The sequence below is a fragment of the Microtus ochrogaster genome, chromosome 17, assembly GCF_000317375.1.
Source record: "Microtus ochrogaster isolate Prairie Vole_2 chromosome 17, MicOch1.0, whole genome shotgun sequence".
NCBI lineage: Eukaryota > Metazoa > Chordata > Mammalia > Rodentia > Cricetidae > Microtus > Microtus ochrogaster.
Window position 1 is genome coordinate 16,392,035 of NC_022019.1, and position 25,516 is coordinate 16,417,550.

At 52.3% G+C, this 25,516-nt stretch overlaps 1 protein-coding gene across 3 annotated transcripts in view; it reads right to left on the reverse strand.

Annotated features, from left to right (window-relative positions):
• Positions 1-2,940: 2,940 nt before the first annotated feature.
• Bmp1 (bone morphogenetic protein 1) overlaps positions 2,941-25,516 on the reverse strand; it is a 46,155-nt gene continuing 23,579 nt past the window's right edge. For 2 of the 3 annotated variants that reach the window (XM_005355582.2, XM_026783258.1), the window contains 12 exons: positions 22,099-22,201; positions 20,254-20,370; positions 19,911-20,056; positions 19,605-19,800; positions 18,872-18,997; positions 18,042-18,202; positions 17,534-17,714; positions 13,589-13,714; positions 8,542-8,669; positions 7,959-8,172; positions 6,137-6,387; positions 2,941-3,648 (listed from right to left, as the gene is read on the reverse strand). In XM_005355582.2, the coding sequence (XP_005355639.1) occupies positions 3,514-3,648; positions 6,137-6,387; positions 7,959-8,172; positions 8,542-8,669; positions 13,589-13,714; positions 17,534-17,714; positions 18,042-18,202; positions 18,872-18,997; positions 19,605-19,800; positions 19,911-20,056; positions 20,254-20,370; positions 22,099-22,201 (1,884 nt within the window). In that variant the 3' untranslated portion in view covers positions 2,941-3,513. Of the gene's footprint in view, positions 3,649-6,136; positions 6,388-7,958; positions 8,173-8,541; positions 8,670-13,588; positions 14,407-17,533; positions 17,715-18,041; positions 18,203-18,871; positions 18,998-19,604; positions 19,801-19,910; positions 20,057-20,253; positions 20,371-22,098; positions 22,202-25,516 lie in introns of those variants that run through there. The other variant, XM_013349299.2, reaches the window with a different exon arrangement.

Sequence of the window (25,516 nt, forward strand, 5' to 3'; positions counted from 1 at the left end):
AGGCGCAGTGACAGGCTGTGCTCAGAGGTCACTTCCCTCCTTCGTCATAACCGTGGCAGGGCAGGTGTTCTATCATTAGCATGGCAGTATGACACAGCTGGGGCTCAGAAAGGGTGACTGAGTCATCCTGGGTTTGCACAGGCACCCAGTGATAGAACCAGGGTCCAAAAATGGGTTGTTGGTGTTGAAGCTCGGAACCTTTCTGCTTCTGAGACGCATGAGAGGAAAGGAGGGAGGTAAAAATGAAAGTGAGGGGCAGAGTTGGACTCCCAACCTTGCTGGTTTGACAGTCGAGGCAACGGTGGGCCCTCCTCGGTTCCTTGAAAAGATCCCAGGGGCCTCTGCATCCTAGCCTGCATCTTGGTGGCTTTAGAGCCTGGATGTTGGGGTTTCTTGACTGTCTCTGTAGTAGCAAGGGAGCTGTCAGCGGATGGGTAGGTTTAGGGAGCAGACAACCAGCACCTGGTCAGTGTCACAGAGGTAGCTGTCCTCCGGCTGTGCTGGCCTCTCTGCCAAGATGAGATGTGCTCCCGGATAACACAGGCGGAAGGCTCTGCAGCTCGCTTCTCTCCTCCTGACTCTAGGAGTGGAGGTGAAATGGGCCTTCTCCCTGATGTTTCCATCATCTGGTATCTGGGCGCTGGGGACACTCACTCAGAGCTGGGGGACAGTGGAGGAGCCACTGGGCCTTCCTCAGCCACAGCATCACGTATACTGCACTGGAGCTGACCTAGTTCAGATTGCTAAGTGTTTAGGCGTGAGGGTAGGCTTGTACTGGGGAGCATGGTGATTTTATCAACTCTTAAAAGCACTTCCTCCCAGCACTCGGGAGGCAGAGGCAGGCGGATCTTTGTGAGTTCGAGGCCAGCCTGGTCTACAAGAGCTAGTTCCAGGACAGGCACCAAAGCTACAGAGAAACCCTGTCTCAAAAAACCAAAAAAAAAAAAAAAAAAAAAAAAAAGCACTTCCATGAGCCAGGTGTGGTGGCACCCAGGAGGCAGAGGCACAGGCAGGCAGATCTCTGAATTTAAGGCCAGCCTTGTCTACAGAGCAAGTTCCAGGACAACCAGGGCTACACAGAGAAACCAAGTCTGGAAAAGCGAAAAACAACAACAACAAAACAAACAAAAGACCATCCCCAAAAATGTTTCCACTTCCTGGAATAGCTTCCAACAAGGAGGAGAGCCTTGTTCTCCATCTCACCCTCTCCCACCACCTCACTTTGGCATTCTGTCCTCAAAGCCCCTCCTCCCTCCCTCACCTCTCATCATTCATGTTTCAGCTGCCATTGCCCGATCACAAGCATTTGGAGGTGAACATCTGGGCATCCAGACTCGTCCCCTGACTTCTCATCTCAGCAGTGACGGATAACCCTGAAACCGCTCCAAGGACCTACTCCATGGTCTTCAGGTTGCACCCACTTTTCACACACTTGTTTAGGAGCCAAGGCTGTGGCTCTGGTCCTACATGAAAGCTAAGTGTGTGATGCTTACATCTATGTAAGCTATGATGCTCTGCTGGGGCAGCTGCATGGGTAGGTCATCTGTCTTTAGTCATATTGTGGTTGTTCACCAGACACCACACACACAGCTGCCTCCACCACCAAAGTGGAGCACTGATGAGTCTCAGCGGCTGGAAGTCTGAGCTTAGACAAGGTTGTGACCTTCTTGGCTCCTTTGGGCATATGCCTTAGGAACTGAAATTGCCTTCCTTTGGATTTTACAAGAACCTGGAAGGCTGGTAGAGACAACTGTGACCAATGATTACATATTGTCATGGAGGAGCCATTGCTAAGTTGGTAGGTGATCAGAGGGTTTGGGAGATGCCATGTGGCTCCCATCATTCAGAAGCTCTTGAGTTCTGCTCATGGCCCTACAGGCTTAACTCACCACAGGAGGGGGATTAGGGATAAGTGATAGGACCTCTGGGCATCTCCTGTATGCCTAGTCTGTAGACTTGTCTGAGGGGGTGGGATGACTTTAGGCTGGCAGGGGAGTATTTGGTGTTCTGGAAGGCCCTGGGTGCCTGTCTACATTCTACCACGGCTTTCTGCATAAAAGGCCTATAGGAGGTCCATCATGCCATGCTGCTCCCTAGGGGTGGGTCCAGGTGGCCTGGTAGAGTGTCTGCATCAGCCACAGGGAGGAGCTTGGGACTGATGGAAGAATCCTAGCATCTCAAGGAGTCCTGCCTCAGGGCAAGCTACTGGCTTGCTCCAGTATTGGGGTATATAGCCAGAACAGGGAGAAAAAGCCATGTCCTGCTTTCTGTGAGATACAGTCAGAAATCCTAGGGAAGTCTCAGAAAGGAGGGGGTACGGCTCTTTTCTGGCTTCTCCAGGCTCCGGTCTGGGCCTCACTGTTGGCAACAGCAGGGAGGAGGAGACTGGACAAGACAGCAGCCTTTGTCGCCTGGGGAGAGGGGCCCAAGCTGGAATGTTTACTCAGTGACTACTGAACCATCCTGACTTTCCTCTCCAAAGAGAGAGAGGATTCCTGGCGCTGGCACCCAGCCTCTGCGGGTCAGGAATGGATCTAACTTAGTCAATGTGGGTCTTCCCACTTCTAGTGGGCATGCCAGCTAGACACTCACACAGACCCCTCCCTCCCCAGACCAAGAGACAGAAAAGCCAGATGGACAAACATACCCTAAACCTCTTTTATATGCCTCCTCCCTCCCCCAGACAGCCTCTTTATAGAATGTTCTACTCCTGTTGTGTGGGAGGGCTATAAGTAGTGTGTGTGTGTGTGTGTGTGTGTGTGTGTGTTCATTTCAGTGTGAAATCACACCCTTAGGAGTCCTGGAATTTTGAGAGAGAAGGCCAGCCAGCAAAACCAGGTGTTTTGGCTCCATACTGGCTCCAGACACCCAGCAAACTGACACATCTGGAAGAATCCACATGTCCCCACATCGCAGACAACATCTGGCACAGGGTATTGGCTGTAACACTTTCTGTTTATTGGCTGGGGTGCCCTAGTGTGGCTGATAAGCCTGTGGGCCTAAGAGAAGCCCTGTCTTGTTTATCCACTCCCTCCTCTCCAACTCCCCATCGTATAGCTCCAAGGGGATACAGATATTTGTGCCCCTGGGAACATGGAAATGGGGGTTCAAAATAAAATCAAATTGAGGCTGGAGAAGGGGCAGGAAATGTACGGTACAATGAAGATTAGGGCTACCGGCTATACACAATACGGTGTGCAGAGTCGGCAGGGAGGCATCAGGGTCCTGCACAGAGACTGTCTTGCCCCAGGCGGGGCCCCAAGGAGGAATGGTCACTTCAAGTGTCTTGGTGAAACCTCTGGTTCCCTGGCCCCTCTGGTGGGAGGCTGTGGGGAACTGGCTTGTCAGGAGTCCGATTCCCCTATCTCCCAATGACACCTGGTCCATTGGCCCTGTAGGTCCTGGTGCCTGGGGGTGAGGGACGATGTGTCACCATCTGCCTGTCACCCCCATTGTCCAGTCTGGGTGACCAAGGGAAGCAGGACCCCAGTTCCTGCTACCATGCAGGGGCGGTCACTTCCTGCTATGGAGTGTGTCCTGGAACTTGGTGCTTGTGTACCGCAGGTGGAAGCCTTTCTTGGAGATGGTATCATCAGAATGGAACTTCACCAGGACAGAATCTCCAGCCGAGTACACTTCCTCAGGAGGCTGCCAGGGAGAAAGATGGGAATGAGGAGCTGAGATGGGGCTGCTGTCTTCCCTGCCAGAGGTCCTCAGTATCTCAAGATTCCCCATGAAGCAGGATGGTGTGTGCCTGTAATCCTGGCACTTAAGAAATAGAACCAGAAGGAGAGCAGTCTGGGCTCTCTAGTGAGAATATTATATATATATATATATATATTCTCTTTATAGCTAGATGAGGGTCTGGAGAGATGGCTCAGCAGTTAAGAGCACTTCCTGTTCTCTAGGAGACCTGAGTTCAGTTCCTACAATGGGTGACTCACAACCATGTATGACTCCAGTTCCAGAGAATCTGATGCCCTTGTCTCTAGCCTCTTTAGGTATTGCACAAGCCCCCAACCCCCGCCATTACACACAGTTAAAAATAAAATATTTTCTTAAAAAATGAAGCAGAGTTTCATGCTACTAGGAATTTAAAGTGAAATCTGGAAAGGACAGCTTGGTGTAAGATCAGAGCTGGGCAGGTATAGAGTGGCCTCTAATTCCAGCACTCAGGAGGCAGAGGCGGGCGGATCTCTTTGAGTTCAAGGCCAGCTAGGGCTACACAGTGACACTCTGCCTCCAAACAAAACAAACTCACCACACTCAGCTCAGAGTCAGCCATGCCTATATTTGTTTATTTATTCATTTATTTACTTACTCGTGTGTGTGGTCAGAGAACAGCCTTGGGTGTCATTCATCAGATACCGTCCATTATTAATTAACTAATTAATTAATTGATTGATGAGATAGGATCCCACTGGCCTGGAACTTGCCAAGGAGTGATTGTCCAGTGAGCCCCAGGCGTCTGCCTGCCTGTTTCTCTGGCGCCAGGATTGTAAGTGTACACCACTTAGAGAAGATGGGAGTGCTCTTCTCTGCCCACCTGGCTAGGCAGGGAGCCCAGACGTGGGCACTGCTGCCCTCCACCTATTTCTGCTCTTGCCCTGGTTCCTTCTAGATCCAACTTCTTGCTCTGACTCCAGACTCTGAAGAGCTGCCTCAAGTGGGGGGCCAGGGACTGACGAAGAGAGGCAAGGTTCTTCTGAGGTGGCTTTATGCCCTGGCCCCCCAATCCTAGAAGGAATCATTCCCGACAGCCTTGAAGATATTTCCAGTAACTGTGCCAAGAAGCCTGTCTGGGTTCCTCTCCCACATCCCCTCTGCAGGCCCCAAGCTGGGGACATTCCTGGAAGAGCCTCCCGATGACATTTCATTTGCTCTATGACTAAAAGGAAGGGACAAGGCAGGGAGGAGGCACTCACCTGCCAGCCAGGGATGCCAGAGAGCCTGGGTAGCCAGGCTGAGGCTACACACAGCCTCACCTCCCACAGCCCTTTCCCCCTTGGCCCAGCCCCTGCTGCTCATGTTAGGCTGAAGCTCAGTCTCTAAGGCAGTGGTTCTTCCCTTCCTAACGCTGCAACCCTTTCATACAGTTCCTCATGTTGTGGTGACTCGCCCCCCCCAACCGCAAAATTATTTTTGTTGCTACCTCATAACTGTAATTTTCCTTATTATTATAAATCTTAATATAAATATCTGTGTTTTCTGATGGTCTCAGGCGACCCCTGTGAAAGGTTGTTCAACCCCCAAAGGGGTCACGACCCACAGATTGAGAACCACTGCCCTAAAGGGAGGTTCAGCTGATGCTGGGCCTGGCAGCTGAGAGGCTCCAGGGAAGTTTAACCTTCTCTGGGGGCAGCAAAAGAGGAGGGAGGGGCAGGAGCCAGGGCCTGCATCAGAATGGACATGGGCTTGTGGATGCGTGTGAGGGAAATGGGAAAGGATGAGAGAATGAAGACAGAGGAAGGAGAGGGGAGAGGGGATGAGGGAGAGAGGGAGAGGAGAGAGCGTGAGATCCTAATCTGTTACTGGGAGGAAAGTAAGTGCATCTACATGCTAGACGCGGCTTTTCTTACAAACCAGTCAAAGTGCTTGTGCCCACAGCTTCTGCAAATTACCCTCTACACAGAATCTGAAGCAACCCCGAAGGCCTGCTTGGATAGCAACAGCAGCAATGGCCTTTAGGACACGGCCCTCTCACCAGGGGACAGACGACAGTCTGGTTAGAGCGACTGCTCACAGCCCCTGTTTGTGTTTCAGGCTCTAATTTCTGCCCCATCCCCACACCCCAATTAAGCCCTGGAAACTGCTGGTGGTGGGGTCAAGCGTTGTGTGGTTGAGGGAGAACCCAATCACTTCCCACTTCCAGGTACGTGAGACTCTGCGACTCGGCAGGCCAGACCAAACTGGTCCTGAGGGAGCAGAGGTCAGGGTGGGGCCCAGGACAGGAGTTGTGAAAACTTTTACACCACCTAGAAAGGCCCCCCGGTTCCCTGGGTCAGGATAGCCCAAGGCGTGATGGTCTCTGTAAGCGCCCCCAGGTTTAGCATATTAGCGTCTGCAGAGGGCCAGGCAGGGGATTAGGGTAAGAGCTGGAAGGCAATGGGAGGTCAGGAGCCAGGGGGGTGCTCACCCCAGAGCCGCAGTAGCGCCCCAGTCGGGGAGCTGTGCTGTCGTAGCCATCGAAGAGTTCCATGTAGTCATAGCCACAGTCGGTCTCCTCTTCCACCTCGAAGGTCTGGAACACCAGCTCCACACCGTAGCCTTCCTCGGCCACGATGACCCACTCGCAGTCCACCCCTCCAGGGTAGTTGTTATCGCCAAACTGGGCGTGGGAATAAAGGTCTTTGGTCTTCACGTCTGCCCGCACTTGGCCCCCGCACTCTGCAGGGCAGGAACGACAAGACTGACCGTCACTGATGAGAAGACAATATTTACAGAACCACCCAGAACCACAGAGACAAATTCCGGTACCGATGCCATGTGGCCAGTGAGAGGCGGCATCTGGCCGAGCCTCAAGCAAATGCCCTGTTATGCCACCTCCGGATAGAGACCAAAGGAGGAGGCTAGGAGACACTCCAGGGGTGAGACCCTGGGGAAGAGGTTGCATTGAACAGTGGTGTTGGGAAAGGTTAGCTTTGCCTGAGAAGGAATTATTCCTGTGTCCTAGCTGAGGGCTGTTATGGAAGAACATGGCCCAGCACTGTCAGACTGTACACTTACAGAGAAAAGCTATACATTTGTACGTGAGCTGACTTTTTTAAGTGTTGACTCAAGCTTAAAAAAACAGCCAAACAAATGAAAACCAACCAACCAACCACCAACAACAAATAAAGCCCAGCACCCCTGTGGGTAAAACACTGATGGAGTTCCAGCCTCTGGTTTGTGTAAGTGTGCTAGACAAGGGAAATGACATGCAAAGCACCATGGGAGCAACGGCCCTTGTCTACAAGTCCCTGGCCTTCCTCTTATACCTAGGCTCAGTTTCTGGGGAAGAGATGAGCTAGGCAAGAGTTGTGCTAGGATGGAGGTAAATGGGAAGGTGGAGGGCTGTGGGCCTACCAATTCTGGGATGCCCAGGACTCACCAGTAGACAAGGAAACTTGATACTGACATCCTTGGTCTGCATCTGGGTCTCTCAGAACTGGCCTCTAGCTTAGCTTCCCTCTGCAGCTACATGGTTCCCACTGCCATCCTCACAACCCCCTCACCCCCGCCTGCTCTAGTCAGACCAGGTGACACAGCGGTCCACCTGTGTGAACCATGAGCCGGAGCTCTGCCCCCCTCCCCAGCTGGAATGATTCCAGCAACTCCCCCCAGTCAGGTTCCGTTCTTTTTGCCCATGTCATGTTTTTGGCTTAGGCTGTAATCATCCATGCCTACGGCTTATCTCTGCTGAACTATGAGTTCCTGGGGCAGGCAGGGTAAGGGCTGATTCACTGCCACATGCCCCCGGTCAAATAAACAAGCAGAGCAAGCTCCTTGAAGGCTGGGATCTGGATTTCCTGCTAGGCTCATTTTCGGACCTGCACTCAGAACGATGGCTTACGCAGGCTGCTTGAAAATAGACAGCTCTAGAAGGAAAGAGACAGCCCGTTGCCAGGGATGGAGTGTGGCCAAGGCTGCTATGGCACATGCTACAGTAGGGACAATCAGGGATGCTCTCCCCATTTGTAGGTTCCTTAACCACGCCTTCCTCTGACCACTGTCGCTATACCCTGCTTTCTGACCTTTGTAATCCCTGACTTCTCCCCCATGCCTCAGCGCTCTCTCCAGCGATCTGTGTCTCAGAACACTGTTGGCCCTGGGGCTACAGGGCTCTGTTCTACGGGCCTTCAAAGGTCCTGTGTAAATTCAAGGCCAGGATTGGCAACCAGAGTCAGCCACATACATGCGGTACCTAATGGGAGTCAACATCAGCCTAGGGGCATCACCTAGGCGGAGGCCAGCCTCACCTGTAGAGTGGGACGCCTGGAAGCCTTTCCTCTGTACCGAGTTGTCAGAGTAGAAGCGCAAGAACATGCGGTTGCCTGTAGCCAGGACGGGCTCGGGCTTCTTACTGCCACAGAATCGGCCAAGGACTGGCGCCTTGGCATCACGCCCATCGAACACCTCTAGGTGATCATAAGCACACTCAGGCTGAGATTCAATATCCATCTCCACAAAGGTCTGGGGGATACAAGAGAGGAGTCCAGATTAGAGGCGTGGCTAGGGCAGCTGAGAGGAGTTCCTAAACCTCTATACCTCTAGTCTCCAGCTCATGTACAACTATGGTAGCAATCGGGGCTGTGGGATGACGGTGAGGGAGGACTCAGGAATGGGCAGTGGCAGAGACATCCCCAAAATATATTCAGAAAGGGGGCTCCTGTTTAGGGAGACTTGTTTCCACAGGGATGGGTAGGTCCTGAGGCTCAATCAGACCACCCTGTCTACAGTCAACACCTTGGACTCACACAAGTCTTTGCAGATGGCAGAAGCAAATGGTCACTCGATAGCGATGAACGGGGTGTCCATACAGGGTGCCAAGTGGTATCTTACCAGCTTTACCCGGTGCCCAGGGGTGCTGGAGATAGCCCACGTACACTCCTTCTTGCTGGGGTACTTGTCGGGCCAGTTGGGACTGGTGATGGTGCCACTGCTGGATGTCAGCTTGTGCTCGCAGCCAGCTGTGGGATGAGTGACAGAAGGGGATCACCAGGGACCTCCCACCCCGATGTCTCCTGGGAAGAAGGTGTCTCCCTCCTGCCCACTTCTTTGCTCTGCCTCCTGTCCTCCGTTTACAGAATGGACTGAGGACACACATGTCCTCCTCATTCAGTCACCCAGGCTGGGGGAGAATTTGCTGACTTGGTTAGGACCCCTAGGCGCATCAGATGAGGTCGTCTACCCTTTTGTGACCACATGGCCACACCACTTCTGTCCAGCTGTCACACACTCTTCCTCCCCTTTGCCACCCAGGAGCGTCTGTGCACTGCGAGAGGCTATGTCACCGGAGACTTTGGCATCTGACTCAGTCGTCCCCAAGCTCCACTCCTGCTTCCATCACAGGTGACAGAAACAAAGGGGCCAGCTCACCCATCACGTCCTCTGTGACTTCTGACCTTCTGGGTTTTTCTCGTTCCCAACTCTCCCCACAACCTCATGCTGGGTTTTTCCAACGTGCATCCCCTTCTTACATTTTTTTCCCAGCATGCTTAGAAGTCCCTACGTATCTTCAAGGGATTTGATCTAGAACCCCTCACAACTGCCAAAATCCACAATGCTCAAGTCTCATATAAAATGGTACAATGTTTGCTCATAGGATTAACTATTTCAGAAGGAAATTGGTTGAATTAAAATAATGGACCCACCACTAAAGGTCTGTCTTCCTCCAGAGTATCAGTTGGCTCCCCTCTGCAGCTGGATGACATGTCTGGTCACCTGACATCCTACCCTTCTACCTTAGAAACCACATTCATCTGGACCTGGGTGCATTTGCTGTAATTCCAGCTACAAGGGAGGCCTAGGTAGGAGGATCAAAGTTCAGCTAGCAATTTAGTGAAACCTCCCCTCAAAATAAAAAGTAAAAAGAGATCTGGGATGTAGCTCTGTAGCAGAACATTTGCCTGGGGTGTGTAAGGCTCTAAATTCATCCCCAATACAAAGCAAGCAAACAAGGAGAGGATTCTAGAGAGATGGCTCAACCAATAAAATGCTTGCCAGCCAGGCAGGGGTGGCACCTTTAATCCCAAAATTCAGGTGACAGAGGCAGGCAGATCTCTGAGGTCGAGGCCAGCCTGGTCTACAGAGTTAGTTCCAGGACAGCCAAGTCTACACAGAGAAACCTTGTCTTGAAAAAACAAAAACAAAAAAACAAACAAATAAATAAAGTGCCACACAAATGTGAGGGTCCAGTCCCCAGCACCCATGAACTCCAGGTGTGGTACCACACACCTAAAATCCCAGCACTGGTAAGGCAGGGACAAGAGGATCCCTGGAGCCTGCTGACCATCTAGTCCAGCCAAGCCACAGGCCCCAGGTTCAGTGGAAAACCCTGTCTCAAAAACTATGCTGAAGAATGGTTGAGGGAAGACACCTGATGTCAACTGTGGTTTACACATGTGCCCTCTCCGACACACACATACTTGTACACACACACACACACACACACACACACACACACACACAAAATAAGTAAACAGAGAGTCCATTTGCGGGGTCCTGCTTCACCAGGACCAGGATCCTTAGACCCTCATTCCTTTGCGGCTCACCACCTCCACCTATCGGCAACCGTTCCAGACTTCAGCCTCCTCCTCAAGCTACTGTCTCAACAGCCTTCCCTCCTGGCAGCAGACCCATCTCCCTTCTGAGTCCTGAAGAATGAGGCCCTCAGCTGTGAACCCTCCTTGCCTCTCCTTCCCTCCCATCCTGGGGCCTCTGAGAAGTTGCCCTGCCTCCCTGTGAAAATGGCTGTCCTTTTGAAGCTGGTGTTCACTGCTGCCAATAGCCAAGGGACACTTACACCAAGGAGGACTCACGGCCACTCTGGAGCCCATGAGCTCCTGAAGTCACCCTCCCCAACTCAGGAGGCCCTCTAACCTTGGTTCTTTCTCTTGCTTTTTCTTCCCAGATGATCGTCCACATATCTGGCTACCACCACATTCTCATCCCCTATGCCTCCTCTACCTGCAGTAACCCGACTCCCACACCGAGCAAGGCCTCCCAAACACCATGTAAAAGCTGACGATCACTGCTACAAGGTCAGGACAAGGCTGGCCTGGACTATGGTGTGAGACGCTGTCTCAAAACTAAACAAAAACCAATGGCCACTATTCATGATCAGACGGTAACAGGACCCTTAAAGACAAGTGTATGATATAGATCTAAAATGTCCCATAGACACTCAAGAGATGTCCCCAGTGGAGCAAGACAGCTTCTGGAATGTCACTGGATCTCAATAGGTGAATCCACGGATGCGTTCATGCTTGGGTACCAACAAACTCCTGGAGGTGAAGTCAAGTTGGAAGAAGAGCACCTCACTAGTCCTTGAAGGATATTTCTTGTCCCTGACCATGGCTGCCTTTCTCTGCCTCTCTGCCCCCACCCCCTCCTGTCATCGTAAGCTGGGCAGGTTTGCTTGTGGCTCCATCATGAATTCTGACATGAGGTTGGCCATGCCTTAAGTTCAAAGTAAAGGAGTCCAGTGACCATAGACCAAACCCTGCATAAGCCAAGATAAAATTCACCACCCCCCTTTTTTTGTTTTGTTTTGTTTTTGAGACAGGGTTTCTTTGTGTAGTTCTGGAAGTCCTGGAACTCGTACTATAGACCAGGCTGACCTCGAACTCACAGAGATCCACCTGCCTTTGCCTCTGGAGTGCTTAAAGGTGTGCATCACCACCACCGGGCAAAAATTTCCCCTCTTTAAGTTATTTTCTTCAGATAGTTTTTTGGGTGTTACAAAGCTAATACAGAAAGCGGTTCAGAGTGTGGTGGGGTTGTGGAGGGTAAAAAGACAGGCAGACATAGGCCACACCCCGAGACTAGAGCTAAGGTTCACCTCTAAACTAAGCGGGTGTCTCACCTGCTTCTCTGCTGCTCAGGTGTGGGCTGTCAACTTCCCTCACCTGCAGCTTCTGAAGGCCACTCTGCCTGCCCAACCTCCGCACTGGCTCCCAGCTCTGCCTCTCCTGTACCCCACATCTCTTCTCAGGCTGGGTGCCATCGCTGTCTACAGTCCCTCAAAGAACACTAAACAGAATCAGATCCTCCATGGGGACCAAGGGTGTGGACTGATCTGCCATGAGCCCACCTCCAAGCGAGGGGCACGGAGTGTTTCTAAGTGCACAACAGAAGGGAGCTGATGAGCACGCCACCATCCCTTTCCACTTAAACTGTAGAAAAGGCATGCGGTTTAGAAAACCACAGGACTGGCTTCTGCAAATTAAAGGCAGTGGGTGCTCAGTGAGTCAGATGCTCCCGACGGGGGCACCCTCGGTGGTTGACGGAAGCTTCCGATGCCACGTGGCTCACTGTCGGGTGCTTCAGTCCTAATTCTGCTTATTTATTTATGGTTGGGTTGTTCACTTAATGATCGCGAGGAGTCATTTGTGAGGGACACTCTCAGGGCACAGAATAATAGCAATAAAGCTTGGTGCTCTAAAGAGCAGGGTTTTGTTTGTTGTGTCATGAATGAGGAAACAAGTTTAGAGGGGTTAAGTAATTCCCGCAGTTCACACAAACATGCAGTGGCAGAGGCAGGCCTGTCTGTCTGTGGGGACTGTGGTGCTCAGGCAGGCACAGGACACAGAATGAATGAGCTGGAACAGCGTTGTGACATGTCCAAAGAGGCACTGGAAGCTATGAGTGTTGGGAGAACTGAGCATCCCTCATCCAAAACTCTTGGGACCAGAAGTGTTTGCAATGTAGGAATGTAGGTAGTGAGCTGTAAGGATGGAACTCAGTGTCAGCTAAATTCATTCATGTTTCATATATACCCTATGAACAAAGCCTGGAAGTATTTTTTAAATTTGTAAAATTTGGGGCTGGAGAGTTGGCTCAGTGATTCAAAACACATACCACCCTTTCAAAGGACTAAATATAAGTGCCCAGCACCCACATCAAGTTTCCAGCTTCAGGGGAATCCAATGCCCTCTTCTGGCCTCCACTGGTAACTGCACTCATGTGCAAACACACACACACAATTAAAAAATAAAGTAAATCTTTTAAAAAATTTAAATTTATTATATATAGATGTATACATATAGGAATATTATGATGTGTGTGGATGCGTGTGGACATCTGTGGAGTTGGAGCTCTCCTTCCACCTTTACACAGGTTATAGGAAGGGACTCAGGCTGAGCCATCTTACCAGTCCCTGAAGGTAATCTTTCATAATATTTTTACCATGCCTGTGTTTTGACTACAGCCAATCACATGAGGTCAGAGGTAGAGTTTCCTACTGCAAGATCATGATGGTATTCAAAAAGTTTTAGATTTTTAGAACAGCTTGGATTTTGAGTGTTGGTTTAGGGGTGCTTCACGTGTCTTTGTGGGGCTCTAGTGTCAGAAACAGTAGCAGCCCTGCCCTGAGAGTCTCCAGGGTGAGGTATGGCCCATAATGGCAATGCACTCAACTGGGACTACTTCATCACTTCCCAGCACCCAGGATCTTCATTTTACATGGGAACAATCCAGGCACAGAGAGAGTAAGCAGTCACTCAAGGGTACACGACCAAGTGACAGATTCAGGCCAGGCAACATAGCTTCAGAGTCTGTGTGTGCGCTTAGCAGCTCTCCTTTCTGTTCTGTGCCCGAGGAGGCTGTAACAAACAGAAAGGCTTAGATGCAGGTCCTAAGAGCCCAGAAATGGACCTTCGGCATCTGTGGACTCCTCTCCTGGTGTGGGCAAGGGGAGAGCACCTGTGCAGATGTCCTGGCTACCACAGTAAGGGAGAGTGGCCCACACACCAGGTGGGAGGTGCTGGCCTTCCATTCCTCGGGATGGAGCTGTCTGCATGCGGAGGTCTCTGGGCAGGGCAGTGTGAGGTACCTGACATGCTCTGGTCACCCTCTCCATCTTCCTCACCCTCTGCGCGGGTCTTACCTTCCTTGCAGTCATGTTTGTTGTCATGAAGGACAAAGCCACTTCGACACTGACACTCATAGCTGCCGAACGTGTTCACGCAGTCTTGCTGGCAGCCACCGTTGTCCTTGGAGCACTCATCCTTGTCTGTAAGGGTGCAGAGAAGAGCAATGGGTCTGTGTGGGCTGAGGTCTGGTCACCCCAGGGGATGTGGGAGGCCTGGCAGGGGCTTCCTCCTGTGGGAGGGAGTGAGCAGGAGGGGTGGGCGTGGCGTGGGAGGTCAGGGTGATGATGGAGTTCTCGCCTCCGCCGCGTCAGTGGAGGCAGCTGAGTGGGCCTCTGCTTTTGGGCAGAGAAGGCAGAAGTGGGCAGAAGTAGGTGGCGGGAGGGCTGGGGTCTGGAACTAACCAGCATGGGAACCTCTACCATTACCTGCTTACTGGACAGACGGACAAGTGGAAAAACAGACACAGGGACAAGCAGACTGCAAGAGAAAGGAGCAGGACGCAGGGGTCCCTCTTTTACTTCACAACAGGAAATGTCACAGACACCATCAAAATGGGAGGGGGCAGGGAAGGTTCCCCTGTCTGCTGAAGGGGGCAGGGGAAGAGGAGAGCACCAGTTCTGTCCAGCCAAAGGAGGCGGCTGGAATGGCAGAGTGGAGGCAGGGAGTGGGTGGGCTCCAAAGCCCCCAGCCCACTCCGTCCGAGGTGAGCTTCCTGAGTAATGAAGGGTCTGGGGGCCTGGCAGGCCTCATTGGGGGGTCCGGTTTCTTTTCTGCACTCGGTATTTGAGCTGGTGGGGGCGTCCCCGAGGGGGCTGCAGAGCTGGCCTCTTTTCTGAAATGAGAGAGAGAGAAGGAGAAAGGGGGCCGAGGAGTGGGGGTGGCGGGAGGGAACCAGGGAGGGAGATCAATGACAACTAGACCCAGGGTCTCCAGATAGGTGGGCAGGGCAGAGTGGGGCAGGGGGGCAGGCAGACCCGCATGCAGGACGGCCATGTCACTACGGCTGGGTTAGCAAGAGGCACAGCAACAGGCGACAAGACTGAGCCTGTGGCAAGGGGGGTGCTGCAGGGATCACACAACTCTAAGGTGTGCGTATTGGGGAAGAGAAACTTGGAGCTGTGGGTAGAGGGGAGCTGGGGAAAGGGCTGCGTGAGAGCTCTGCTCACCCTCATTTTGACAGCTGCAGACAGTGTGTGAGACACGGGCACACACATAAACACGGAACCCACGCAACCCTGTGCGTGGAAGAACTGCTGTACAAACACGGGACCACAGATAAACAGGGGCACACATCCTGCATCTCACACACACAGGCAAACACCCACAGTACAGCACGAAGACTCGGACACAGAGTTATAGTCACACACATACAACCTGCTCGCCCATCTGGGGATGGGGGCACCCACAAGACCCACGTGACCTCCTTCCATGTGTGTGTGTGTGTGTGTGTGTGTGTGTGTGTGTGTGTGTAAGCATACGCAGACAGAAACACATAGGCAGGAGACAGACAAATGTGCATACATGGGGTCATGAGACCTAATGCGGATGCAGATACACATCCATGCAGAGGTGCTCATGCCCATCGTATGGGCATTTACACATAGAGCTGCTCACACGCTGGCAGGCATGCACACACACACACACACACACACACACTTACAAAGATGCACACAGTCACGGGCTTATACAGGCCACACCATTGTTCTAAGGTGGTGTGTCTGTCATAGAAGCAGGCGGTCAGGACAGATGTGTGGATGCCAGTTACACCAGGAATATCAGAGATGAACCATGACGTGGAAAGATGGCTGCTGGCATGTCACTGACCAGGCAGGTCTGTGACAAGTGGACACTGTTCCTACTCTAGCCTGAGGGAAGGAGCTTGAGGGCTGCCGCACTGACTCCCAGAAGGCCCTGCTCCTCCCACCCATGCTCAGCTGAGCTAGACCCATCAAGAGTCCACAGAAGCATAGGGCTAAGAGGCAGAGTTGATGAGCCTCTCCCAGAGCCTCTTCTGGAGAGCAGAACCTGACCAAGGAAGCTGCCATGTGCCTGTGAGAAATACCGTGAGTGCAGTGCAGGGGGCGCCTCTCTTGGGGCTCTGCTAGGAGCTCAGGCGGCACGACTCACGAAGGAAGCCACAGCTTCCCTAGCATTTTTGGACCCCCATGCCTTCTTCATATGCGCTCCCCAATTGCCTAGTCCAGTGCCTGGAACACAGGTGAAGTAAAATTAAAGTCAACGGGTGGATGGGTAAGTGAGTAACTAAAGACACGAGTGAGGGAATGTGGGTTCTGTGGATGGCTGCCTTAATATCTGGGAGGGGACTCTGGCACACTGAAGAGTAGATAGGGGGTCAGGGCAGGGGAGGTGGCACAGACCCCAACAAGGAGATGGCACTCACCCTACAGTGCCCAAATGCCCCGGAGGTGCTGGGGGTCAGACCGAAGGTCTTCAGGCTCTTGCTTCTCCTTCTTGTCTTAGGGTCTCCTCGATGGGTGTCTCAAAAGTCCACACAGCCCCCTCCTGGGGGCCAGAGTCACATGCCCCAGGCCCTGAGGCTGAACTCTGATGCCCATCCATGAGGGTCCTCTGCAGGTTTCTTGTGCAAGGGGCAATGCATGTATGTGCATGCGTGTGTGTGCACGTGTGTCTGCTTATGGTGTGAGCATGTGTACAGGCATGTAAACGTATCTTGGACAGTGCTGAGTCTTACGTTGGGGATAGGGAGACAAGGCAATAACTCCAGACAGACATGAATATTGCCCCCATCCTCTCCAAGACTGGAGCAACAGAAGGGCAGAGACAGACAAGAGTAAGCAGGTAATGGTCTCTGAGAAGCCCACCCCGGTAGGTATTATATCCCCTCAGCCTCAGGAAAGCGCCTATGTTCTAGGTGGGCCTAGGGAAGGAGGGTCTCAGTGTTACACAGAGGGGCCCAGCAAGCAGGGAGTCAGGGTGTTGGGGGCGATAGCTCAACAGAGCACGTTAAGCAGAGCGGGGCAGCTGGCAGTGCCAAGCAGGGAACCAGTGCACGGGGACAGGTGCATGGCATCCAGGTGGGACAGGCAAGGGTGCGGAGCAGCCGCATAGGGGGCTGAAGGATGCAGGACCCTGGGTAAGGAGGGGAGAAGGGAGGCAGCATGGACAAAATCATGGGTTTCCTGCTTCCTGCCCACCCTACGGCCACCCCACCAGGAGAAGTCAGGGTGAAGGTCCCTAAGCCACCCCTCCACAAGCCACCTGCTCCAGCCAGCGCACCAACGTCCTGCTCTCTCCACACTCTGCAGCAGAGAATTCTCACATTCACTGCTGGATCTGGGCCCTCGCTCCTGGCCGCACACTAACCCAGGGTCAAAGACTTAGGGATTCCTAAAGCAGGGGAGAGGTCTCTCCAGACCCCAGAGGTCCAGCCTGGAAAAAAAAGCTGGGGATTGGACCACCCACAGAGGGACTTAAAAAGGGTCAGATGAAGCTAAGGGACAGACCAAGCCAAGCCTTCCATGGCAGGGGAGTGGGCAGCTTTGGTACTGGAGGGTGGAGGCGATTCCACATTTGAGAAGGCCTGGCATGAACCCAGTGGGCCAGGCGGGGTCTGATTAGAAGTCCAGCTGCTGCCAGATGAACTGCCCCACACAGTCCAAGGCAAACACCCTCCTCTTCTCTATTCCCAGGCAACTCTGTTCTTAAGCAACTGAACTCCCTGTCCTAGGACCTCCCCTTTCAGGCCTTGGCTCGCAGGCTTTTTCATTTCTGCACTAAAATGCTCTGCCCCTCCCTAGGCCTGGCACAACTAAGGTTTTAAGGGCTTCCCAGTAAAGATATCCAGATGCCCCAGCGGCTGACCGGATGGAGGATGATAAGTTGGGGAGGTAGGGGGCAGGACTAGGAGACCAGGGAGGGCAGGGGAGCCCCCTCTTTGGATGGGAGATGGGGTTAGAGACCAAGGAATCCAGGGTTACCTGAGAAGAAGTGGGCCTTGAAGCCCTTTTTGGACACAGTATTGTCAGACTTGAACTCCACACGCATGTTGTTGTATTGGGAAGTGATGACCTCCGGCTTCTCGGAGCCACAGAACTTGCCGTGCAGCTTAGAGTCCGCTGTGAGTCCGCTGCGCACCTCCACAAAGTCATACTTGCAAACCTGCCGGAAAGTCCAGCTCTGGCTGCCTCCTTCAGGAAGCCTCTCTCCTGATGACTCCCTTCCAGGCAAACTGTCAGGCTAAGCAGCTGGTCCCCCATCAAATGCTGCTCCAGGCATGGTGGAGCCCCGGGGCACTTGGCCCCAAGCACTTCCGCATTCCACAAGCTTCCAACTCCGGGCCTATTAACCCACCAAGCTTCCACGTCTTGGGTAGTCTCTTCTCTGTTCTCAGAGCCTGATTCTCTCCGATTCCCTCCCAAGGGTAAAAGATAAGCACTGTGTCAATGCCCCAACCTTCCTACCCACCTTGGCTCCAGAGACACTTACGTCATTGCCCTCAGTCTCGAAGAAGTCAAACTGTAGGGAGATACGGTACTGGGTGGGGGCCACCAATTGCCAGATGCAGTTTTTGTTGGGAGGGTACTCTTTGGGCCAACCGGGGCTGGTGATGGAGCCATTGAGCTTGGTGAGGAATCCACCACAGGCAGCTGGGGGGACAAGGAAGGTGGCATCACCCACCAGGAGTCCCTACTCTAGGGAAGAGGTCTGAGTCCTAGGCTGGACACTAGCCAGGGGGAGATGAGGGTTTGTAGGTCTCACAACCTGGGGTCATGGGACAGTAGATGGAGATCTTTGGAGGTGAGTCCAAAGTTTAAGAGCAGGTGGGCTGCATATATGGTCATTTCTACCACCTCTTCTGGAAAATGAGCAAGGAATCTTCTGGGAGGGGACACGGAGGGACCTGGGGAACGTGTATATGTGGCAGTCCTGGGAGACACAGAGAGGGGCTGTTCAAAGGCAGTAAGACCAGTCTGATCTGAAGCTGTTGCCCTGAAGGACTATCACTAACATGCAGGCTGAGACTCTGAAAAACAGTGGCTTCCAAACTGTGGATCATGACCCTAGGGAGGGTGGTGACATCCATCACCAGGTCAAGATCAGTATTAACAAAGGAGTCAGAATAAAACCCCCTAATGCCAGTGTATATCACACTCTGCCAGTCTGTTCTGCCCAGGCTGACATGCAGGACGGCTTTCTCATCCATGGCTGGGAATGGGACTAGGGAATGAATGTCTCCAGCTTGTCTGGAATGAGATGGACCGACCGGAAGGAACAGGAAAGAAATCAGCGGCCCAGGGACAGAGTCGGGCACTCACCCTCGCATCGACGCTTGTCTGGGGCCAGCTCATACCCGGGGTCACAGCTGCACTTGTAACTGCCCAGGGTGTTCAGGCACCTCTGCTCACAGCCCCCGCGGTTGGGCCGCGAGCACTCATCCACCTCTATGAAGAAGAAAGCGATGTCACAAACCAGGGGCCCGACTTCGTTCCTCCTTCTTCAAGCCAGAGTCTCAGGATTCCTGTGAACCTACCCCACACTGCAGGGGAAAGTCCCCTGAAAACCTTGCTTGTGCGTTCAGCTCTGAGCTATCCCCAAGTCCCCACGGTGGCTGAGAACCCATAGGATATATCCTACAACAGCTTCCAAGCGTTCAGGCTGGCTGGCGGCTACCATCAGCTCCTGTGTACCAGTGCCCATCCAAGCACTGTCCTCTTGTCTCTCCTTCATTAACTATGCAATACCTAATATGGAGACAGCTGTGGTACCCACCATATAGGTAAAGTACTGAGGCTTGTGGAAGCAGTCTGCCGTAGATCACATTGGTGGGAAAACAAACAAACAACCCTTCTCTCTCTTGCTCTCTCCCCAAGCCTCTGCAGTTCAGCGTCGACGGGATTGACCTTTGCTACTATTTACCCACAATGCTTTAATATCACGACCTCGGTGTCCCTGTGTTTGCATCTCTCGTGGGGTCTTCACATTAAATGGATGACGAATAAAGAGGGACTGAGAGGCCACAGAAGGGAGGCAGGACAGCAGGGAGGGCACCTTTAAAAAAGTTGACTGCGAAGCCAGCTTTGTTAATGGACCCGTCGGAGACGAACTTGAGCCAGAGCCGGCTAGACGTGCTTTTGATGTCCTCGGGCTTCTCGTAGCCACAGTAGCGCCCGATGAGGTTGCTGCTCTCACTGTGCCCGTCGCGTACTTCCAGGTAGTCATAGGCACAGCTGTCATGACGCTCAATCTAGGAGGCAGGGGCTCTGTCAGGGTAAGGAGCAGGTTTCCAGGATCCCTACCCCCAGAGACGTTGGCTGTCCTAGAGACCAACGTAGGCATTGAAGGGTCTGCAGCTACCTCAAAGGACTGGAACGTGAGGCCCACGTGGAAGCCCTCAGACACCTGGATCCGCCAGATGCAGACTTTGCTGGGCCGGTAATCGTCTGGGTAGTTAGGCGACTGGATATGGCCATTGTCCTTTTTCACATCCCCGCCGCAGATGGCTTTGGGAACATGGTGGTCAGTATGCTCGGCCCTGCCTAGGTGCCCCTTCCCCGCTCTTCCCACGTAGCCAGTTCCCCATTGCCCACCCTGCTGACCCTGCTGGAGGACCCATAGCAGGGACCCTGGAGGCAACAGGAGGGAGTGGCACTAGACTATCCAAGGCCCCCATGCAAGGCCCCCTCCCCTCTCTCAGTACCTTCATAGACGGCAAAGAAGCCTTTTCCAACCCAGTTGCTGCTGCTTCGGAATTCCACCCAGAGGCGGCTGTCAGTGGACACAATGGGCTCAGGGAGTTTGCCCCCACAGAACCGGCCTGCAGACGGTAGACACAGATGACTCCTGAGTCCCAGGTCTCTCCATATAAGCCCCAACTTCCCAGGATGCCCAGGGCTCCAGTCTGCAGCCACCTGACTGGGCATGTTCCCAAGACCAACAGGAGAGCCAGAAACCCTTTAAGGGACAGGACAAGATTGAATGACATATGTGTTGTACTGATTTGGGGGAGGGGGTTGCTGTTTTGGGGAGGGTTTGTTGTTGTTGTTGTTTTCTAAAAGCAAACAATATAGCCCAGGCTGGCCTTGAACTTATGGTTCAAGGCCTCAGTCTCCCCAGTACTAAGATTCTAAGCACAAGAGACTGAACCCATGGTTTTGTGCACTTTAGGCAAGCACCCTATCACATGAGTTACACTCCAGGCCCAAGCCTTGAACTTTTGGTCTCAGCCTTCAAAGTCCTGGGAGCAAAGTTTTATTGACCCTTTTTAAAAGCACATTCCCATCATGACTGGTCTTCATGAGATCTCCATGCAAACAAATAATAGGTACAGCTTTCTTTACAATAATGTTACTGAATGCTCTCCCCTGTATCTGCCATGGGGTCAAATTCGGGATGCCTACAAAACCCCGAACCCCAAAATCTGGGCACAGGGGCAGAAAGCAATCCTGTTCGAATGAAACTGACAAAGAATCAACACAAGCGGTGAGGCTGACCATCTGTGGGGTCCTTGGAGTCAAGAGTTGACTGGGCATGATTTGTGTGCTCCGAATAAGAATGAGTGGTTTCCAACTTTCAGCAAGGGCCAAGAGGTAGGTGCTTGCCTAGGAATGTCAGTTCCGAGAAAGAGAGTGTACCCTGGGAGACCTAATCCACTGCAGAGGGAACGCTGCAATGTCAGCTGCTTTGGGTGACTAACAGGTCCACTAGAAGATCAGCAATAGAAGTGAAGAGATGACTGTCTGACAGCATCTGGCTGCTTCTCCACAGACTATGGAGCAAAGATGCTGAGGATGAGGAGCCCTGAATCACGTCAGACTATGTGCAGATGAGCAATGAACAGCGTCACACAACACCTCAGGCTCGGTGCAGATGTCCTTTTTGCTTTAATTCTATGGCCACAAAGCTGCTTCTTTGTCCAGGGCTGCTTTTGTTGTTGTTGTTGTTGTTATTACGATAGAGTCTTACTATGTAGCCCAGGCTATCCTCAAACTCAGGATCCTTCTGCCTTGGCCTCCCCAAAGTTGGAAGTATGGCACTACTATGCCTAGATTTGTCCTGTGGCCTTGACCCCCCTTTATCTCACTTCATGCACACACACTATTAGCGACAAAGTATCATGTCCAAAGAGAGTCAGGCAACTCTTCCAAACCTATAGTTATCAAAGCGAGTCAAGGGCCTGCCCTACTAGGTTTAAAGCCCTCTAAGGGCTAATCAAGGAAATCCCAGTGAGGGTTTGAGCCTGGAGCCATGGGGATGTGCAAAACAGACATCTCTCTGCGCTCCTGGGACTCCCCAACCTTTAACAGCATCTTCGGTGGGTAGCTCAAAAGTCTGCAGTAAGAACTAGAAGTCTGGACCACAGACAGAAGTCACCCCCTGTCACAGCACTAGTTAGTGCCGGAACAAGCCAGGACAAACTACACCAGAGCCTGTAGCTTGTCTCGTATCAGGATGTCACCTCCCCACCCCCCTAGGGTATTGGGCCACAGAAGGTTCCAACAAGGAACCAGGGTGCTGAGGAGGCTGAGTGGTCAGTGCCCTTTACCTCGGAGGGGCGCCTTCCTCCAGAAGCCGTCACGCACCTCCACATAGTCATACCAGCACAGGCGGCTACGGTACAGGTCCATGGACGTGAAGTTCAGGATGATCTAGGGAAAGTGAGAAGGGGTGAGGAGAGAAGGTTACATTGCTCCCACTCTGGACCTGCCCCTGGCGGGAGTGAGAGCTAACCGTCACTGGCCACGGTCAGCACTGTTCCCATGCAGCCCTCAACAGTCTAACTGCAAACACCTGTCTACTGGTCCCATCGCAAACACCCAGGAGAGGGCATGGCTTTCACTGCCTGCATTCTCCACCCCCCGTACAGGGCTATTGTCCTGGGTTAAATAACCAGTCAGGTTCCCTCACCATCAGTATAAACCACGATGTCCTTACAATGGAAGAGTTGCAGGGCCAAGAATGGCCCAGGATGGTGTGGGGGTACCAGGGTTGGGGGGCAGTCTGAGATGGGAAAGAAGGGGCCAGGAAGGAAGTTGAGACACTAATCATACAAATTCCCTGGGTCCTGATTCTGGGAAGGGGCACGGTATCTGCAGGGAGTAGTTATCAGGTTACAGGTCCCTCTCATGAAAGGACTTAATGTTTGTCTCTGCCCTCAGAGAGTTTATGAATGAGATGGCAGATGTATGAAAAAGATTGTGCAGAAAAAAGTGTAAACTCCAGCCCAAGGACCTGGGTTTGAATCAGCCTATATTTCCTGCTAAGTCCTAAGGCCAACCATACAACCTCCCTGACGTCACCCAGCTCATGTGACAGCCTCTGACACCACAGTATTCCCTGGAGGCAGAAAGGATCACACTGCCCTACTGACTTGACACCTGCCACAGCCCCTTGGTAAGTCTCAATACTCCATAACCATGATCGAGAATTTAAAAAAAAAAAAAAAAAGATTTTATACTTTAGAGGCAGCGTAGTGGCATAGGCCTTTAGTTCCAGAACTGGGAGGGGGACAGAGGCAGAAGGATCCCTGTGAGCCTGAGACCAGTCTGGTCTACAAAAGGAGTTCTAGGACAGCCAGGACTAACTACATAGAGAGACACTGTCTTCGTCTTCTTTTTTGGGGAAGGGGAGATCGAGACAGGGCTGCTCTTTCTCTGGCTGTCCTGGAATTCACTTTGTAGACCAGGCTGGCCTTGAATTCACAGAGCTCTGTCTGACTTTGCTTCCCAAGTGCTGGGATTATAGATGCACACCACCACCACCCAGTGAGACACTGTCTTAAAAATGTTTTCTTATTTACCTTGGTACATATGTGTCATTTTGTGACTGAATATACGTACGTATACCAGAGGCCAGAAGAAAGCGTGAGCCTCTGGAACCAGAGTTACAGGTGGCTGTAAGCCACCCCATGTAGGTGATGGGAATCAAACTTGGATTCTCTGCAAAAGCAGCATATGCTCTTAACCACTTAACCATAATCTCCAGCCCCCCAGACCAGTGGCTTTTTAAAAGCAGAGGCTTGCGGGGTGGTGGTGGCGCACTCCTTTAATCCCAGCACTCGGGAGGCAGAGGCAGGCAGAGCTCTGTGAGTTCAAGGCCAGCCTGGTCTGCAGAGCGAGTTCCAGGACAGGCTCTATAACTTCTGAGAAACCCTGTTTTGAAGAAAAAAGAAAGAAAAGAAAGGACAGAGGCTTAAGAGAATCTACTTGCTTGGAAAAGTCTAGAAGGATCCCCAAGTCTGCTGTGCTGTCAAAGTTCCAGGGTCAGGTTTGATACAACACAACCTGTAGGGTATGTATGGCGGACACTCAGCTAGTGGGTTTTTGTGCTAAAGAAGGAACAAGGTGCTGGTGGGGAGCTAGATGCTGATGGCAAGGTTAGAATGAGACAGATTCCACAGCAGGCACCAGCATCCAATGTCTGTATCGCTGTCAACAGGTGCCTGCTTCCTGGGCATTCTCCCAAGCCAGCTTTGTCAGTGCAGGGTGTGGATGCTTTTTGTCTATTTACTTAGTGTGTGTATGTACAGTCACATGGAGGTCAGAGGATAACTTTCAGAAAACCGCCTCTCTCACGTCATCATGTGGGTTCCAAGCATCAGACTCAAGTTGACAGACTTAGGGGGCAAGTCATCTTGCCAGCCTTTCCGGGTGATTTGTAGCCACCACCTCGTCAGTCCTTTTCCCTGACCTCTCGGTTCCAGGACACCGTCTGTCTGGTTCTCTTTATCCCTCTGAGCCACACCCCAGCACATAATGCCCTAGGCTCACTAATAAGCACGTGTCCCTTTCACAATCTCCGCTCCTAGGGCCCCATCTCCGCAGTCCAACTTTCCAAGCTCACACTGCTGCCAGCGGTTCTCTCTGCGACCAGCAACGTCCTCACTGTGACCTTCAACGTCTTGGGACTCTAGGCATTTCTACGACTCCTCCTTGCCACGCTCCTTCATCCACACTCCCCTGCTTTTCTTTCTCACTGAATTCATGTGAATTTCATCACTCGTAGTGACCAGAGATGTATCTGAACGAGACTGTATTTTTGAAAAGTGAATTCTATGTTGCGCTCATTACTCGTCATTATTATGGAAAGCTGTTGCTGTCATCATTACTAACATCAGCACCTTCCAAGGGTGAAGCTGCAAATGCATTCTAACTCTTCCCATGGAGCCACAGTGTCACGTCCCCCCACCGCAGGTTGGTCTGGAACTCGCTGTGTAGACAAGGCTCACAGAGATCCATTCACCTGGCTCGGTTTTGAAAGCACAAGCCCCTCCACCCAACTCATCCCGTTTAGAAAAATAACCAAATCCTCCCATAGAGGAAGCAGCTAAGGGCTGGCAAGGTAGCCTTCAAAGCGGATCCACAGCCAGCCGGCACCGGTACCTCCTCACACTCAAGCGCCATGGTGTGAACTCCCCACTCACACTCCTCTTCCAGCTCACTAAAAACTACACCTAAAACTACAAGCTGGTCACGTCCAGATCATTGTCTTCCTGTCTATATGGACAGCCACACCCGCCTGTGCGTGTGACTGTGCCACTTGGGATGCCATGCTACCTACCCACTGGGGCCTTGGCGCTGCAAGGCTAAGTCTGCCTATCATCCCCAAGCTCTTACCTCTCCTCTGTCTTCCAGCCACTTCTGATCATCCGCCCATCCTAGACCCACCATCAGCTTTTTGTCTGAAATTAGTTCCAAGGTCCTTGCTCTTGGCTTTGCCCTGCCTGAAGCACAGCACTACGTAAATCTGATCGTACCACCTCTGCTCAGAATCCTTTAATACACACCACAGATGCATAACTCAGAATAAACTCTGCCGTCCTCACTTTGAAAGGCCCTTTCTCCATCTCATCTGCTACCTCTGACCCTGTCTCCCACCGTTCCTCCTTACGAGGCTCCAGCCACGTAGACCACGCTCATCCTCAAACACACCACGCCTACCTCAGGACCTTTGTGCGTACAGCT